General features: G+C 38.6%; 1 protein-coding gene across 1 annotated transcript; it reads right to left on the bottom strand.

Moving 5' to 3' along the window:
• Nucleotides 1–624: 624 nt before the first annotated feature.
• Nucleotides 625–15446, bottom strand: mmp2 (matrix metallopeptidase 2). The gene is made up of 13 exons (XM_067594696.1): nucleotides 15119–15446; nucleotides 14703–14929; nucleotides 13605–13753; nucleotides 12508–12636; nucleotides 11574–11747; nucleotides 10609–10782; nucleotides 9616–9789; nucleotides 9081–9236; nucleotides 8810–8936; nucleotides 5028–5164; nucleotides 4265–4424; nucleotides 3859–3968; nucleotides 625–1805 (listed from the first exon to the last, which is right to left on the bottom strand). Exons 1-13 carry the CDS (start codon nucleotides 15269–15271, stop codon nucleotides 1702–1704), a joined length of 1974 nt encoding a protein of 657 aa, XP_067450797.1. The 5' UTR covers nucleotides 15272–15446; the 3' UTR covers nucleotides 625–1701.
• Between the last annotated feature and the right edge of the window lie 762 nt (nucleotides 15447–16208).

The raw sequence follows: 16208 nt of genomic DNA on the forward strand, positions 1-16208 counted from the left end.
AAGTAGCACATGTAGAAAATAGCCTACATTTACTAAAGTACTGTTCTTAAGTAAGAATTTGCCTAGCCCTAATATTTTCATTTTATGCTACTTCTGCATTTTGGAAGAAAATATTGTACCTTTTAAACCACTACATTTATTTTACAGCTATTACTTTGCAGAGTAAGATTTTCCATACAAAAGATTCATCTTATAAAATGTATTTTTATAGATATAGACTAAATATGCCCAGCAATACAGTACTACACCTACAACATTAATATGCTGTTTACATGATGTATCAGCCTTAATAATAAAATAATATATGTTAAAAAAAAAAAAACCCAACTAAAAATAATAATACTACCGACAGGGTCCAAATACCTGCATTATGGGCACTTCATTTGATACAAGTACAGTATGTACATTGTGTTGATAATACTTATATACCTTAACTTAAGTAATAATTTCAATGCAGGGTTTTTACTTGTAACAAGTATTTCTGATATTCCTCTAAATCTGAATACTTCTTCCATCACTGTTATTTAGTATTTGTTGAGTTCATGGGCTGGACTGAAAGCCCATAAAATTCAAATAATTCTTTTTGTGTGTATATGAGTTCTTTCTGTTTATCTCTGATACACATTATATTGACCATCTTTATTGATGACAGTAACAAAGTGCACAAGCATTAAAAACAAAAACAACAGAAAACAATGATTGTATTGTCAAATCCCAAGAAAGAGAGGAGAATATTAAAACAAAAAAAACAAAAAAAAAAGATTATTAAACAATACTACTACGGTACTCTTGTCATGATTCCATCATGCAGCAAACCTATACAGCCTCTACAGGCAACCTGTGCCTTTAATCTTTCTGTACCATTAGTCAAGAAGGGAAATGCAAAGTTGGAGTTGCCATGACAATCATTTGGACTCCATATTGTGCAGCTCCCATATATAGTCCTATACAAAGTGCTAACCAAATGGAGAATAATGTGTGCCTGCGAATACTACTTTCTAACATCCAGAGGATAGTAAGTAGTCCCATCAGACATAGTTACACAGAATATAAAGTGTATAGATATATAGGACTATATGCAAAAAGCAATTTCTAAAGCACCATTTTCGGTCAGACACATTGTGCAAATTCATTTTTTCAAATGTAGTGCACAACAATGAGAAAATTACTTAATTAAAACTGATACATTTATAAAACTGCACTTAGTACACTGGACATGTAAGTTATTCTAAGCCAACATGAATTCCTCATATGGTTAATAACAGAATCAAATTTGCATAAAAAGGCAATATCTCACAGCACAGTATAGCACTGCGTTCAATGCAGTGTGGACATACCCGATGTCTGAGTTTTAAAAACAAACAAACAAAAATACTATAAAACAAAAAAACCGGGGGTACACATAGTAATAAATCTGCATCAGCATAACAAATAAAAATTCAATATCACACAGTAATATAGCAAATATCCAGTTGCCTATGTTCAGCCTGTGTAGAAGGTCCAGAGGTGCCTTTCTACAAAGCTGGAGGCTGGTTATACAGGCTGGAAGGGACATGTCTCCCACGGAAGCGTGCAGAGTTGCCAGGATAAAAAAATACAACAGTGTGCACTGCGGCGACCTCAAGTTGTGTACAATATTATAGCAATGTCCTCATGAGGTCATCGCAGGAATTAGCCAGTTGCAAGACATTTTGGAAATGCTCAACAACCAAGCCAGTCCTTTGTGATTTCACCCAACTTGACAATCTTCAAGCTGCTGTCCTCCAGTTTGAAATAGTGGTTGCCTTTGAAGAAGTAGCTGTAATCTGGTAAAGACAAGCAGAGTGCATACTGTGTTTAAAATACTATTCTGAAAATATAATTTCCATTTTTTATAGCATTAAAAAAATTTCTCCAAAAACAAGGGGAAAACTAGCACGTAAAAACTGTAAAATCATCAAGCTTCAGTTAAATCATATAGACAGTATAATGAATTTCAATCAATGTAAAAAGCATTCAAATTACAAATCAGCTTCTGCAGAAACCAGTGTTGAGCCTCTTACTGAATTATGCTAATCAGGAAGCATACAGAGGCACCTCTGTAGAGGTGCACAGACTTGCTTTATATAAATATGTTTGTTCGCTGTGTCAGGAATGGGCTATGTGATGCTTACAGTGCTGTGTATGTTAGGAGAGTAATGGAAAAATTCCTGGTTGCTTGCCATAGACAAAAATCTAAATACCACCTCTAACCCCAAGGAGGCTGGCGGTGTCAGTCTCAGAGGAAGTTTACCAGTATCATGCCTAAAATTCACAGCCTTATACTGGCTTTCACATAAACTATCATGTGTTATTCACTCACAGTGAATCAAAGCTTTGTGTAAGAGATATAAAGCAAATCTCTCCTTCTGACTGTCTTCTATCAACATCAGTCCACAGATCACTCCCTAACTTCTGAACTACTCCCTTTGGCTTGATTTACTTCCTTGTTTTCTGTGTATAGTCAATTCCTCTAAAGAGCTCATTTCTGGCTAGATGGCGTCATCACTGCTTACTGGTTCTGGTATATGAGGAGTTTTATTGTCAGAGGCACAGAGCCAGATTCGCAGATGGAGCTGACTGGATTTGCCTGCAATCTAACTAGGAATGTCAGTCTGCAGACACTCAACTACTGTAGCACGCAGAGCACCAGCCATGTTGTGATCAAAGAACCATGGCGATTTCTACAAAATCCTCTTTCCCTCGGCTATTGTTCAAGATTCAAACAAAGGGGTAGATGCAGGATGGATCATTGTTGGTTTATTTCTACACTAAATTGTAAGCCCTTCCCAGAGCAGCAAATATAACTCTTACTGTAACATTTGTTTCATGTTGTCACAAAGTGATGTGGTCACTGGTTAATTTCTAGTATTGCTATGCAATATTGGTCTGTCAGTTGGTAGGTTTACCAATTTGGTCCAGACCCAGAGGATGAAGCCTTATGAATTTGATCATTCCCTTTTTCCTCAAGTGTCACCAAGAGTTTGAATTTTTTTGTTTTTTAGCGAAATGTTCCAACAACTATCAAATGGATTGTCATTAAATTCGGTTTAGATATAGATATAGGTATAGATATAGGAAACATTTTAATGACTTTTCATCTAATGCTACCAGCAGGTCAAAGTTTTCACTTATCCAGTGAAATATGTCAACATCTACTGGATGGATTGGTACACAGTTTTGTACAGGTAACCCAGACGATGAAACTTCATAACTTTGGCATTTCCGTGGTTCATCTAGTCCCACTGTGAGATTGACAATTGTGGTTTGAGTACTATTTGATGGATTTCCATGAAATTTGGTACACACATTCATGTCCCTCTCAGGATGAAATATAATAACTTCAGTGTTCCTATGACATTCCTCTAGCATCCTTAATGAGGTCAAACTTTTAATTTGTCCAGTATTTTGGTTTAAGTACCTGTAAAACTTATTAAATTCCCTCCTCAGCTGTACTTTTTGTTTAGTGCTGATTATCAAACATTAGCACTCTAACATGTGAAATTAACATGGTAACAATGGTAAATATTATATCTGTTAAACCTCAGCATGTTAGCATTGTATTATTATACTGTAATGACTTGGCTTGAAATCCAGTTGACAATGATGGTACACTTTGAAAAATTGTTTCCAGTAATGTTTAATATGTATAATTTGTAGCAAAGGACCATGCTGCTAAAACTTAATTATAGTTCTTTAATTCTCTGATGGCTTTAGTTTATGCATTTATAACTATTCTAAATACCTATAGATGCCAAATACCTATGTCAAATACACCCAATCATTTAATCCACAGATTTTGTAAAAGAAAAAAAAAACAAAAAAGTGAAAAAGATTTACCAATTCCATTAAGACTGAAGGAAGAGTCGATGCCATCTGGGATGCCATTCCAGGAATCAGCAATAAGTTTGGGGAAGCCAGGGTCCATTCTCTTTGTATTTTCATCGTATCTGTTCACAAATACACGTTAAAGTGCAATTATAAGCTTTTCATGAGTATTTCACAACTCCCACTCATACACACACATATAAAACAGTTAGCTGTCAACACTATAAATTCCTGTGTTGTGCAAGGGTTAACAGAGCTGTTGTGGTTTACAGTGCAGTTTAGGTCACACTAAACACTAAATGGATCCAGACGTAGCCCAGCACTGTAATAAGAGGTGATGACACAAACAAGCGCAAGCTAGGGTGTGTCAGACAAAGGTTTTAGGCTTGCAAGTAGTTGTGTAAGCTTTGCTCCTCACCTCCAGAATTTGTCCCCAGAAAAGAAGTAAGTCTTCCTATTCTTTCTGAAGTTGAAGGCAGCGTCAATTTGCTGCAGGTCAGAGGGGAGGCCAAGGCTGGAGAGCCTCTTGGGGTAGCCTTTCTCCAAGTCATCTGCTTTGTAGACCCACATCTCGTTGCCTGGAAGAGAAGAATAAGTAGGAAAGTAGAACTTCAGCTAATAACACAGAGGACATGTTTTCTTGATGCAAGGTATTTATTTGAACATAGAACTGTCTGTTCAAGTTGTTATCCCATTTTCCTATAAATCTATGAACCAAATATATTATAATATGGACTGCACTGCATATCACTTCAAGTTTCCCCAAAAGCCAAACCAGCTCTGCTGTTAAATATCTTCAAAGCTGACAAATATGTTATGTAAATCTCATCAGTATTCAGGAAGGTTGTCATATTAGTAAAATGCAAAGAATGTATTGTGAACCACTAATAAGTATTGTGGAATATCTCAAGTGTCCCCAGAGTGCACACCGCACAGAGGAGTGCTCAGCCAACATTCCTGCTTCTCCTAATGTTTCAGTTAGTAGAAATGGCTGACCGTTAAGGGAAAGGCATCCAAGTGGTAAAAGAGTGAGGACACCTCTTCATTACTCATAGAAGTGGAACTGTCTGTTTTGTCTGCTCACCACAAAGGCAAAGGGATGATATGAACAGTTCATCTGACATAAATGCTCAGCTCTAAATCAGACGTTTCTTTACAGTTCCTTGTTTTCTTCAGCATACCTGCGAAGAAGACTGTTTTTTCCTCCACTGGGTTTTCATAGGCAGCATCTATCTTGAGAGGCAGGTCAGGCCAGTAGGTGGCCACTAGTGTGGGTCCGCTGGGCTTGCCTCTGAAGTTGACTGACCTGAACAGGAACCTGGCACAGAGAGAATGAGTGGGTGAGTGATTGTGACGTAGTTGAGCTGGGGATGAAATGAGAGTGAGTGAAAGAGGGACAGAGGGGGATGAAGAAGAAGTGAGGGAAGTGTGTGTGTGTGTGTGTATGTGTGTATAAGGGGGGTTTTAGTGCAAGTGTTCACTGGCCGATTCAGCCACAATGGCCTGATTCATGAGCATCTGGTTCTCGTTAGGACTAAGGCTGCAGACGCCAGCGGAACAAGACCCATCTTGCCCGGATTTCCAATACACAGCTGCACAACAACGACAGCTTCCCAAACTCTTTTCCACTGACCTATTTTCTAAAAAGAATAAGATCTGCCAATAGCAAAGAGGAGTTGAGATAATGATAAAATGAAGATGAGTATAAAACTTCACTAACATACTGTACATGAATAGCATACAGAATGTACATTTGTGGGAATGAAAAAGGAGACATTAATTTGTAACTAGCCGAGAATAAATTGCATTATTTTTTTGTTTTGTTTTGTGTGTTCTGGTAAGCTAAGTTCATATTGTGTAGCAACAATATCCAGAGGGCTTGAACTCTGTATCATATTTCTAATGTTATCCTCTCATCTCTCTGTCTTTTCTGCCTTTACTTCCTATCTCTATTAAATAAAAAATATATGTATCTGCCTAAGTGTACTGCATAACTGCAGTGATAGTGGCTGGTCAAAGGGACAGACTTGCAGGATATAGCCAAATTACATACAGCGCCAGTCAAAGGTTTGGACACACCTTCCCATTCACTTGAAGAGAAAATGTGTCCAAACTTTTGATTGGTACTGTCTGTGTTTTAGATTTCTGAATGTGTTTTTCCTTGTTTTGTTCTGCCTTCTAAGCTGCAATTGGGTTCCATTTTTTTCTGTATGGTAAAAATATAAATGCTTCAAGAAGGTAATCAATTTATCTTTCATTTGTTGTTATCAAAGTGATGTTATTACAGTGCGGTAATGCAGGCTGATTTTAATGGTCCGCACTACTTTATGATGCAACAATAATCTACTTTGAAATCAAATGTTGCAGCCACGATGTATTGTATTGTAAGTCTTTAAATTAGGAGACAATTTAAACATGAAAATCGACATCACATAATGCCGCAGAAAATTGTTAGCAGTAATGTAAAGTGTAAAGATGTGTAAAAATGTAAAGTGATTTGCAGTAAACGGATGCAAAACCCACTCTCTTAACCTTTAAATTCAATGAAACATCCTATGCCCTAGTCTCCTTTCTGTCCAGTGGAGATCTACTAGGGTTGCAAGTTGGTTAGAGAGGCCACCTGGCAGTTAAAGAAGTTCCCAGTACTTTTCAGTGCCTTGGCTGACCTGCTTTAAGGAAATGCAGTCTATTAGAAAAAGCTTTTGTTTGCTACAGGCTAAGATATAAACACATGCACATGGGTTACTTGAAACAGACCACTGAAAATACTTCTTCAGTAAAAATACAGCCATACATGCAAAAGGAACTTAATCAGTGGGTTGGGCAAACTGTCTCTGTGAGACAGACTTTATAATTGCTTTCTCCAGACAGAAAGACACACTTTTATGCTGAGCTCAGGGAGTGCTAGAAGTATTACTCATTACATCAAGACAAGATTTGTCCTATATCATAAATATGCTGAGCTGGGAGAAAAGGGTGGGGAATCCCACTTTTAAAATAGGAGAGTTAAGTGTGTATTAGTCCTGGAGCCCAGAGGTCAGTACTTTTTATTTGAAGTTATATAACTTGGCTTGTACCAGAGCTCTGCAGCTTACAAACCTGACATGGCCTTCAGGCAACTCATTAAGTCTCTGTGAAGGTCAGACGCAACAGGACCATAATGAAACTTAACTAATCTCAGACTTTGGAGAGATATACTGTACTGTGCATTCACTTCAGTGCCTTGAGAATACTCTGTCCTCAATTTCTCTCCCTCACCCTCAGACCAGTTCTTAGTCTTCTGGTACTTTGACATATTTTCACATACTGTAGCAACTGAAATTCAAGGCATATCAAATCAATAATTGCTTGAAAATATCGCACAAAGACTTGTATAGTTACACAGGAGAGCCAACAAACACAGTGAGCATCTGGACATAGCCAAAACGTGAAGCCAAATGTTTTTTTGATGTTGAGAAAGTGTAAATATACAAAAAGTCAACTGAATTTCAGTCAAGTAAATGCAACATATCTGACATATTTCAGCTACTGTACATGGCAGACCAATGTGCCTTTACTCTCTGGCTGAAAACCATTGCTCTGGATTATGATAGTTAAAACATTCGTTGAAATTGGCCCAGCTGCAAATAACTAAAGAGTGGCGTAGTCCTATGAATCAAATAGAACATTATATAATGAATATTATAGCCACCAATACCACAAAAGCAAATCAGCAATTCAGACGATAATCAGGTACATACATCTGCCTGTTATATAGTTCAAAATAATTGTTCTAAATCTTAAGACTACTAAAGCATCATGAACCACAGAGAATAAAGTTTCAGCCCAGATTGATTTCCAAACAACGGGCCAAAGTTTCATGGTCCACAGAGCGCTCTGTGAGTTCCTGTGCTGCACCGCCGATCACTGCAAATGTGTGGAACAGAGCCACAGCAAGGTGAAAAGTAATTCTGTATTAAAGCAAGATTTGTGAGCAGGATTGTGGCTTGTTTCTCCCAGTTTCTAACTCCAGGTTCTCGGGGAGGAAAACCAGGCTAACTGAAAGACTAGACTCTTTGGTACAGCAGCCCGCTGGTCTGTTTGCTTTGGACACATTTCCAGAACGGCCATGACAGATCTACAGCACTGTTGACCTTGAAATTGCAAGGAGTCGATCTTGCACAGCATAGCTAGAGACGTTTACATGTCATAACTAACAAGGATGTAATTTGTATTTTGTATCAGTTTCTTTTCTACCACACATTGTTCTGATTGAATGTCCTGGAAAATCTGTTTGTAAGAAAATTCAGCAGATGTGACGAATATGTTCACCTTCAAACGGGAAATACACTGACTCACAAAGACTGTTAACCAAACCACAGCGCTTCATGAAACTCCTCTTCCTCATGGGGTCAGCCAGTAGACACACAGTAAGCTTACAAGACTTTCAATTCACTGGCGCCTGTGGAGGAGTGTAAACAGTGTTTATGACTAATGACTGCTTTGACTGTAACTGGATGAGTAGCGGAACAGCTTGTTTATCCATTGAACTAATTGTCATATCAGAAAACAAGCATGTAAACCGCAATCTTCACGTGGCAAAAGATTCCAATATGAGAAACAATAATTAACAGGAAACCTCATGTCAAACTGAAGAAATGATTATGAAATCCAACTTGTGCCGGCTGCCCTTTTCATTGCACAAGTCATAAAGATGTTATTAGTTTGTTAGCATGTTCACCCCAAAGATCATCGTCATGTTGCAGTGCTCGCAAGTTTCGAGAGTTAAAAAGACGTCACAATAGTTTAGAGCTAATGAAAACATTGGAGCCAGCTTACTCAAACAACATGGAATAAATGTGATTGTGGATGGATTAATTGGTGGTGCTCCTATCCATTTGATCTTAATTTGTCATATGTACACTTGCTGAAGTCCAGTTCTGGTCAAAATAATGTTAGGACTTCCTGTCTGATCTGATCTTACCTGTCCTTGAAGAAGAAAGTCTCTCCTCTGATCTGTGCTACAGCATCAAAGATAACTGGCTCTTTGCAGATGTCCATGGGAGTGACGGGTCCCTGGGTTGGAGGCAGAGGTTTGCCTGTTGGCACACCTGTAAATAAGAGAGTAATTACACACTTTACACACATTCATCTTTCCTGGCTTGTTAGAAAAATCACACATTTTCTTTTTTTGATTCTTGTATTAGGCTTAATCCCTGTCTGGGAAACAAGCCATAAATCACATTTAATCTCACCATAGAGCTCCTGGATGCCTTTGATATCATCCTGGGAAAGTCTGAAGTCTTTAGTGAAGGTGTAAATGGGGGCCATCAATGCTCCGGGGTCCTGAGAGTGCTCCAAGCCAAGGGCATGACCAAACTCATGGGCTGCCACCAGGAACAAACTGTAGCCTGGAAACATGCAACACAGTGAAGTATCTTCCTGTTATAAACAGTACATTTGAAGATTGACAAATCAGATAAGAGTCATCCTTAAGAGCTTCCATAATAACAGAGAAATAAGTTTCTTTGGAAGGACAGATGACTTCAATTTCAAATATCAGGACTATTCAGATTGACACACAGTTGTTTAAACTCATCTGACCTATTGCTTCATTTTGCTACTTGTGAATTTCCTTTAAGTTAGGGTAAGACAGTGACTAATACATTGTTTTCTGGAACTCATTGACTGCATTGTCTTTACTGGCAAATCCAGTCAGGCTGCTATTCCCAGCACCATAGCAGGAACTGTCCACAAAAACTATTGGCCCATGCCTTCATTGCTCCATACCTTGGTCAGGACAGAAACCCCACTTGCGGTCGTCATCGTAACTCTTGGTGGTGGCACACCACATCTTGCCATCGCTGCGTCCAGATGAGGTACAGGATTCATAGGTGTCTCCCAGGAAGGTGAAGGGGAAGGCACAGGGACTTCCTTCTGAATTTCCTCCCACTGTTGACATGGCTGGAAAGCAACAAAAGGCAAAACTGTAAAAGTGGAATGTGTATTGAACTTAGTTCACTTCACTGTCTTATGAACTCATTCATATGCCAACATTTCTCAAGTAAAATTTGGTTTATATTATATTGTGAAACGAGTGCAGATGATGTTGAAAACAGCATCATGAAAGCACTGACACAATACACATGACATCAATAACTAATCTACTAGGCACACTACCAAGAAGCACCCGCCCAAGTTGATTTTCTTTCAAAGAAAGATCATTTTCAATCTGGCAATCTGTTGTTTTTTTTTTTATTTAAGAAAATCATTTGTTATTCAGCACAAGCTATCACACAAGGCTTTACAACAAAGCTACATTCCTGCTCAATTAGAACCAGATGAAAACCCCAGTGGTCATACCTCTCTCAGTCTATCTCACTGTCTCTCTCCCTCTCTTTTACACTACCTCAACTCTAAAACCAGTCCCACTGACAGAATGGAAAATAAGCCCCGCCACTGCACATTAAAATACTTTCACAGCCATTCTGCAGACCACGAGCAAGACTGAAAACTCCAACTAAAGCATTCCTGTAGAGCCCAACACACGGCAGGGCACCATACACTGTGCATCAATATAAACCCTGCCAGTAAAACGCAAAGCATCTATAGAAGCGCATTTCCTTGAATATAAACAGGACACATAATCAAGGACAATGTATACGCTAGTATGCACACAAATATGAATATCTGCACAACAGAAACGTTTTCCTTGAAGCACTAGGTAGTGTCCTATTGTGTGAAAAGAATAGTCTGACATAACTGATATATGACACCACCTACCAGTCTCAGGGCAGAAGCCAAAGGATTTGTCACGGTCATAGTCCTCTGTAGTGGCACACCAGCGATACCCATCATCTCTGCCCTGAGTGGTGCATCCATCATATTTCTCTCCCTGAAAGGTGAAGGGGAATTTACATGGAGAACCATCGCCGTTTCCGCCCAGAGTAAAGAGTACTGTAAAACAAATATCGACAAATACAAAGAAGTGTTATAGAAAACTCATAACATTATACACAGTACATTTTTACATCTTTAAATGTGAAACAAAGAATCCGCTCATATTCCTACATGATCATTGCAAGCAACTAAAACTCTCTGACCCTTCAGTGATGATGTAAGACAAAGGCGCTCAGAGAAAAACAGAAACAAGAAATATGAAAATAGGTGGAGTAGATCTTTTGGTTTTTTTTTGCATCAGTGTAAAAGCTTGACAGAACAGGCAGCCCCAGTACAAACTTGCCTCACTCATGTTCTCATCATATAAAACAACTTTGTACATGTGTACTTTGGCAGTTAGCTGTAATAGGCATGTGATCATGTTAGTACCATGGACAGCAACATAACACAGATAAACAAAATGTTTGACAAAGCCCAGTTCTAAAGTGGGGCAGTAACTTGGAAAGAAATATTCCATAATCCACTCCAAACAAAAAAAACAACACTTTCCTGGCATACTTTCCAACCTACTTTCTTTCTGTCCAAAAGCAGCAGATTGGAATATTGATATGAATAATTTGATATGAAGTATTGCTTGGCCAGTGTGAATAAATTAAACTACTGCATGTTTTTCTGGTGTTGTAAGATACAAGCAGGACAAGACACCAGCCCTGCAGGTTGAGTGGGGCCACAGTATTACAAATCTATACAGACGGAGTGCTGCAAAATGTGTTAAAGGAAGACTTCTAAATGACACAAATTGCAATGCTACATTGTTAGGTCAAAAAGGAATAAGAAGGTAAACTCACACTCATGGGGGCAGAAGCCATATTTGCCATCGTCATCAAAGTTGTAAGTGGTGGAGCACCACAGGAAGCCATCATCACGGCCCTGAGATGTACAGCTGTTGTACTCAGTGCCCATGAACAGGAAGGGGAATTTACAGAACTCTCCATCAGCATTGCCGAACTTCGCCTTCACCACTGTCGAAAAGATTATGGACCATATTATAACTAATTTACTGTAAAACATTCATATATTACTGTCAAACATTTTCCAAAACCATAATTTTGTTCAATATCCCAGATTGCCTGTCTATGTCAAGTTTTGAGTTCCTGCAGGTTGATTTTCATATTGATTTGAACAAAATAGCAACAAGTAGACTCCTAGAATATGAGAAAAACAGATGGAATTTATAGCACATATGATTTTTAGTGAATGGGATAAATCTTGCAAACGCATTGATATGATAACAAAAGTGTTGTGAGACTTCTTTGGCACCGTGAGGTTGGAGAAAATAGGTTTATTTAGGTTTATCAGGTTTATCAAAAGATTTAGATTACTTCTTTAGTAAAGAAGTAATCTAAATCTTTTGGTAAATTCAGACGAGGATCTAAATTACAGGAAATACATGAACCTATCTGGGTCAGTGTGTGCAATTACAAATGTGTGCAACAGAGTTTTTTTTATTCAGCTTCCAGATGGCTGAGGTTTGTCATACTGAGTGCCAGAAAGTTCAGACAATCAAAACAAAGTATTTGAAAATCAAATTAGTGTTATCACTGTTGACATCAATGTAGGAATGTACTGTCAACACATCTGACACTGTACTGCATGTCACCTGTACTTTGAATAAATGTATAAAAATATTATGCTACTGCTCCACCAATCACAAATAGTTTTAGTGATAAATAGTGAAGGCTTTAAAATTGTTTTTTTTAAGTAGGTTCGTTTCTGTTTTACCTTGTCCCTCTCCAAGCGTCCACTGCTCATCATCATCGAAGTGAGAGTCTCCCCCAATTCCTGGCCCTGGAGCAAAGGCATGAGCCAAGAGGCCATCTTTGCCATCGAAGGGGTAACCATCTCCATGTTCTGTTGATGACATCATTGTGTCAGAGATTTTTTTTCTTTTTGCTGCTGGCATCCAGTACGGAAATAGCTTATTAGTCAGTAAGTGGTGGGCAAGGCTAGTTACAAGAAGAAATAAAAATAACCAAAAACAACAGAGTGAAAACATTTCTGACATTTGTGCTTGTGTGTTAAAATATCAAAAATATTCCTTAATATTTTTGTTTCTAAAACAACTGCTTCACATCTTCTGCAGTGGCTGGTTTCTGTTTGTGTTCCATTCTAATTACTGGATTCTTGACAGGGTTAACTCTGGTCAGACGAGAGAGATACGTATCATTACACCGACAGTAAATATTTAATGGTTGTTTTCATTGGAAAGACTCTACTAATCTCTGCTACGACTACAATTCCCATTATTTTATAAAGTGTAAAATATAAGCTGGTGGGGTGTGGCTGTAATAACATGTGTGTTATTGCTCCTTCACCATCCGTCAACAAGGAACTGAACTTCTGTTCAGCTGTTTTTGTAACTTGGAGTCTATTTATCCTCCTGAAAGAATGCAACTTCACTTAGTCATAACTTGGTTAGCAGAGTGCTTAGATAATCCTTGTGGAAAACATCTTTCAGTTTTAATCTCAAACTCCCTTCCTGCACTGTTTCCAAAATTCCAACACAAGACATCAGGAAATGGGAGAAATTTGCGTTTTTTTATGGGACACTGAGACACTGTAGAAATGATATCATTACGATAAAATGAATCTTTTTTTTAAATGAATTTTAGGTTGCATGGTATGAATCTGCTAGGTGAAGTTAGTGTCCGTGGGACTAGAGAAGAGCCTCACCTGACTGCACTGCCAAAGGAGTGCCATAGTGGTAACTTGTAATTCAATTTACTGCAATTTGCTCTTTTTAATGCAACATTTTGAAAAATATTATGTACAGTATCTACTATATACTGAATTAATACATTTGTCTATACATGGCATACCATTGCGGCCAAAATTAATCATGATGTCAGCCTCTCCGTCCATAATGCGGTTGAATGTGAGTGGGGTGACATCACTCCATACTTTGAAGGCTCTGAAGAAAGCATCATTTATCACTTCCTCATCAAGATCAGGAGTGTATCCAAGGATTCTGCAGAGTGAATGGAAAATCAGTTTAGGACAAACAATTCACACAATCACATGCAATCAGGATAGTCACGGGCTAGTTTTCAAAGCAAAGCATGTAGAGCAATCTCGAGATCTTTGTTCCCTTTCTTGAAATCATGGAAAAGAATCCAGCTGAAGGCAGCCAATAACAGGCTATGAATCATTTGGTGAAAATGCTTCCTGAAACAGTGTTCAGCCACAAACCCTGTTATACTTCCCACACAGTCCTTTTCTTAAAGTCTAAGATCTCCTAGCTGTTATTGTCTTTGGCTTGCAGTCTTCCTTACAAACACACAGGCAGACGGGCTGGAATGATCGGGGCACACAAAACCACTGATATAAATAAACCAATTCCACATTGTTCTAAACCTCAAACAGAACACAAACAAAAGACCTGACACATACTGTGTAGGAATGCTGGTGTTAGCAAGACACAAGATGCAAGCGCTTCAGTACTGTGTGGATGGGGGTGGGGGCAGGGGGGCTGGATGTTGATGGGAGGGTTGGGGGGATTAAGGCAGGGCCAAACTGTGGTCCATGTCTCAAACCAAACAGGCTGGGCATGTATTTTTACTTTTCTGCACTCATCAAACAGTACTGTGGAATTAAATTCAAACTGATGTTATTGTGTGACTCAGACTTGATCCTAATACTCTTCTTAATACATATGGTTTGATTTAGTGGCAGTTTTTTTCGGGGGGGGGGGGGGGTTAAGCTATTTTACATTTCTGTAATTGACAAACTTTCTATATGATGTCCTTATATGCCTTATGTCTAAAAAAGCTATACTATTGGATACAGTTTTAATGTTATTACTTTTCTCATGGACCATCTTGCTAAAATCCAAACAAACTGCCTGTTGCAGGATTCACTTTAACACTTTCACACTGCAGGATAATTCAAAAATGTGTAAGTTATGTTAATGCTCTGACCTGTAGGTGATATCCTTCTTCTGCCACATGGGTTTCCTGTGGAAGAAGTTGTAATTGGCCACATCTGGGACGCCACAGCGGGGCTTTTTCATGATGTCCACTGTTTTGGCATCAATCTCTCCAGTTTCTTGGAGAGAGAAGAACTTTTGCATTTTCTTTAAGGTGTCCTTAAGCACCATAAGGTTACATCTGTCTTGTGGGCATCCATAAAACTTGTTCAGATAGTGCTGGGAGGAGAAAAATATCAAAATGGTTAACTTTTCTAGAACAAAGCATTTCTATAAAATTGTTGGAAAAATCAAGTTTTAACTCTTTCCCATTTGCTCACTTCTTCAACTTCAAGAGTAAAAACTGTCCTTCACAACTGACTGACCCAATTAATTCTTAGCTGTAGGAAAAACACACAATAAACTTACCAAAGCAACTTCTTTGTCTGTTTTGGGTGTATCGTCTCCAGGAAACCTGATAATAGGCGAAGGGGCTGCATATGTTGCTTGAAAGGCGATAAATTGAACCAAAAACACTTTAAGAACAATCCGACGACAACTAAATATCGTCGGAAAGCCCATTTTCACTCGTTAACAATACTTAAGGTGTGGTAAATGTCGTTCGCTCTGGGTTGCAGTCCTTTCAGTCCGTCAGCTTGTGTTGCCTCTGCTCCTCTGGAGGATTTTTTTTCTCCTTAACGGGACATCCTGCACCTCGGCTCTATGAACTTTGTCTTTTCTGCTTGCACATGCACTTTTTCCCGACGCTTTCTGCGCAGTCTCCAGGTTGTTAAGAGCGGGGGAAGCACACAATGAAACACAGGAATGCCTAGTTTAATGCTTACTCATATGGCTCGATGTCTCACTCGCCCTTGTCAAGACTACAAACCTCAAATGAGTAGAGAATACTTTTCAAGAGGGTAGCTGTACAGATTCAAGGACAAAATGGCCAGAAATGACAGATAGTTGATGCAGTCAGACATGGATGTAAATGACAGTGGATGGTTATCTTTCCTACACTGGCTTAAAAGACCGTTTCAAAACGTGTGTGCACACTTGATTACTTTATCGTTACTTTATATTTCTGCTTTTGTGATGTGCACACGGTGAGGGGAGCACAGTGACATATTGATCAGGACTTCTGCATGATGGCAAAATGCTTTTGTGCCCCCTTATTAAATCTCATTCATTTTTAAAATAAAGTGATGCAACCTTTTGTTCAAATTTGTTAATCCCTGAAAATACCTGTGCACACTACTGTTTGCACGTGTTTTTATTACTGTTCAAAGTGGTTGTTGCATGTATAAGTGTCACCCTTTGGTACTATGTTTTTATTGTTTTTTTCCACATCAGGAAAAAAACATTACAGTATTGTCCTTAAATCATGATATTTACGTCATTTTGTTCAGGTGAATAAGCAGATTAATTTTGTTATTCCAGCTCGATCCATCACTCGCTTTCCACCTGGATTTCCCTTAACTACTTGATCAAAGGGGGCAAAGGTATCATACTAGTTTCA

This window comes from Thunnus thynnus, chromosome 1, assembly GCF_963924715.1.
Source record: "Thunnus thynnus chromosome 1, fThuThy2.1, whole genome shotgun sequence".
Lineage (NCBI taxonomy): Eukaryota > Metazoa > Chordata > Actinopteri > Scombriformes > Scombridae > Thunnus > Thunnus thynnus.

Coding starts and splice junctions, on each gene's coding strand:
- mmp2 (XM_067594696.1), bottom strand. CDS start 15,271: ATGGGCTTTCCGACGATATTTAGTTGTCGTCGGATTGTTCTTAAAGTG. Junction 9,790..10,608: donor TGGCTTCTGCCCTGAGACTG/GTAGGTGGTGTC, acceptor GTTGCTTTCCAG/CCATGTCAACAGTGGGAGGA. Junction 5,165..8,809: donor ACTTTCTTCTTCAAGGACAG/GTAAGATCAGAT, acceptor TCTCTGTGCCAG/GTTCCTGTTCAGGTCAGTCA.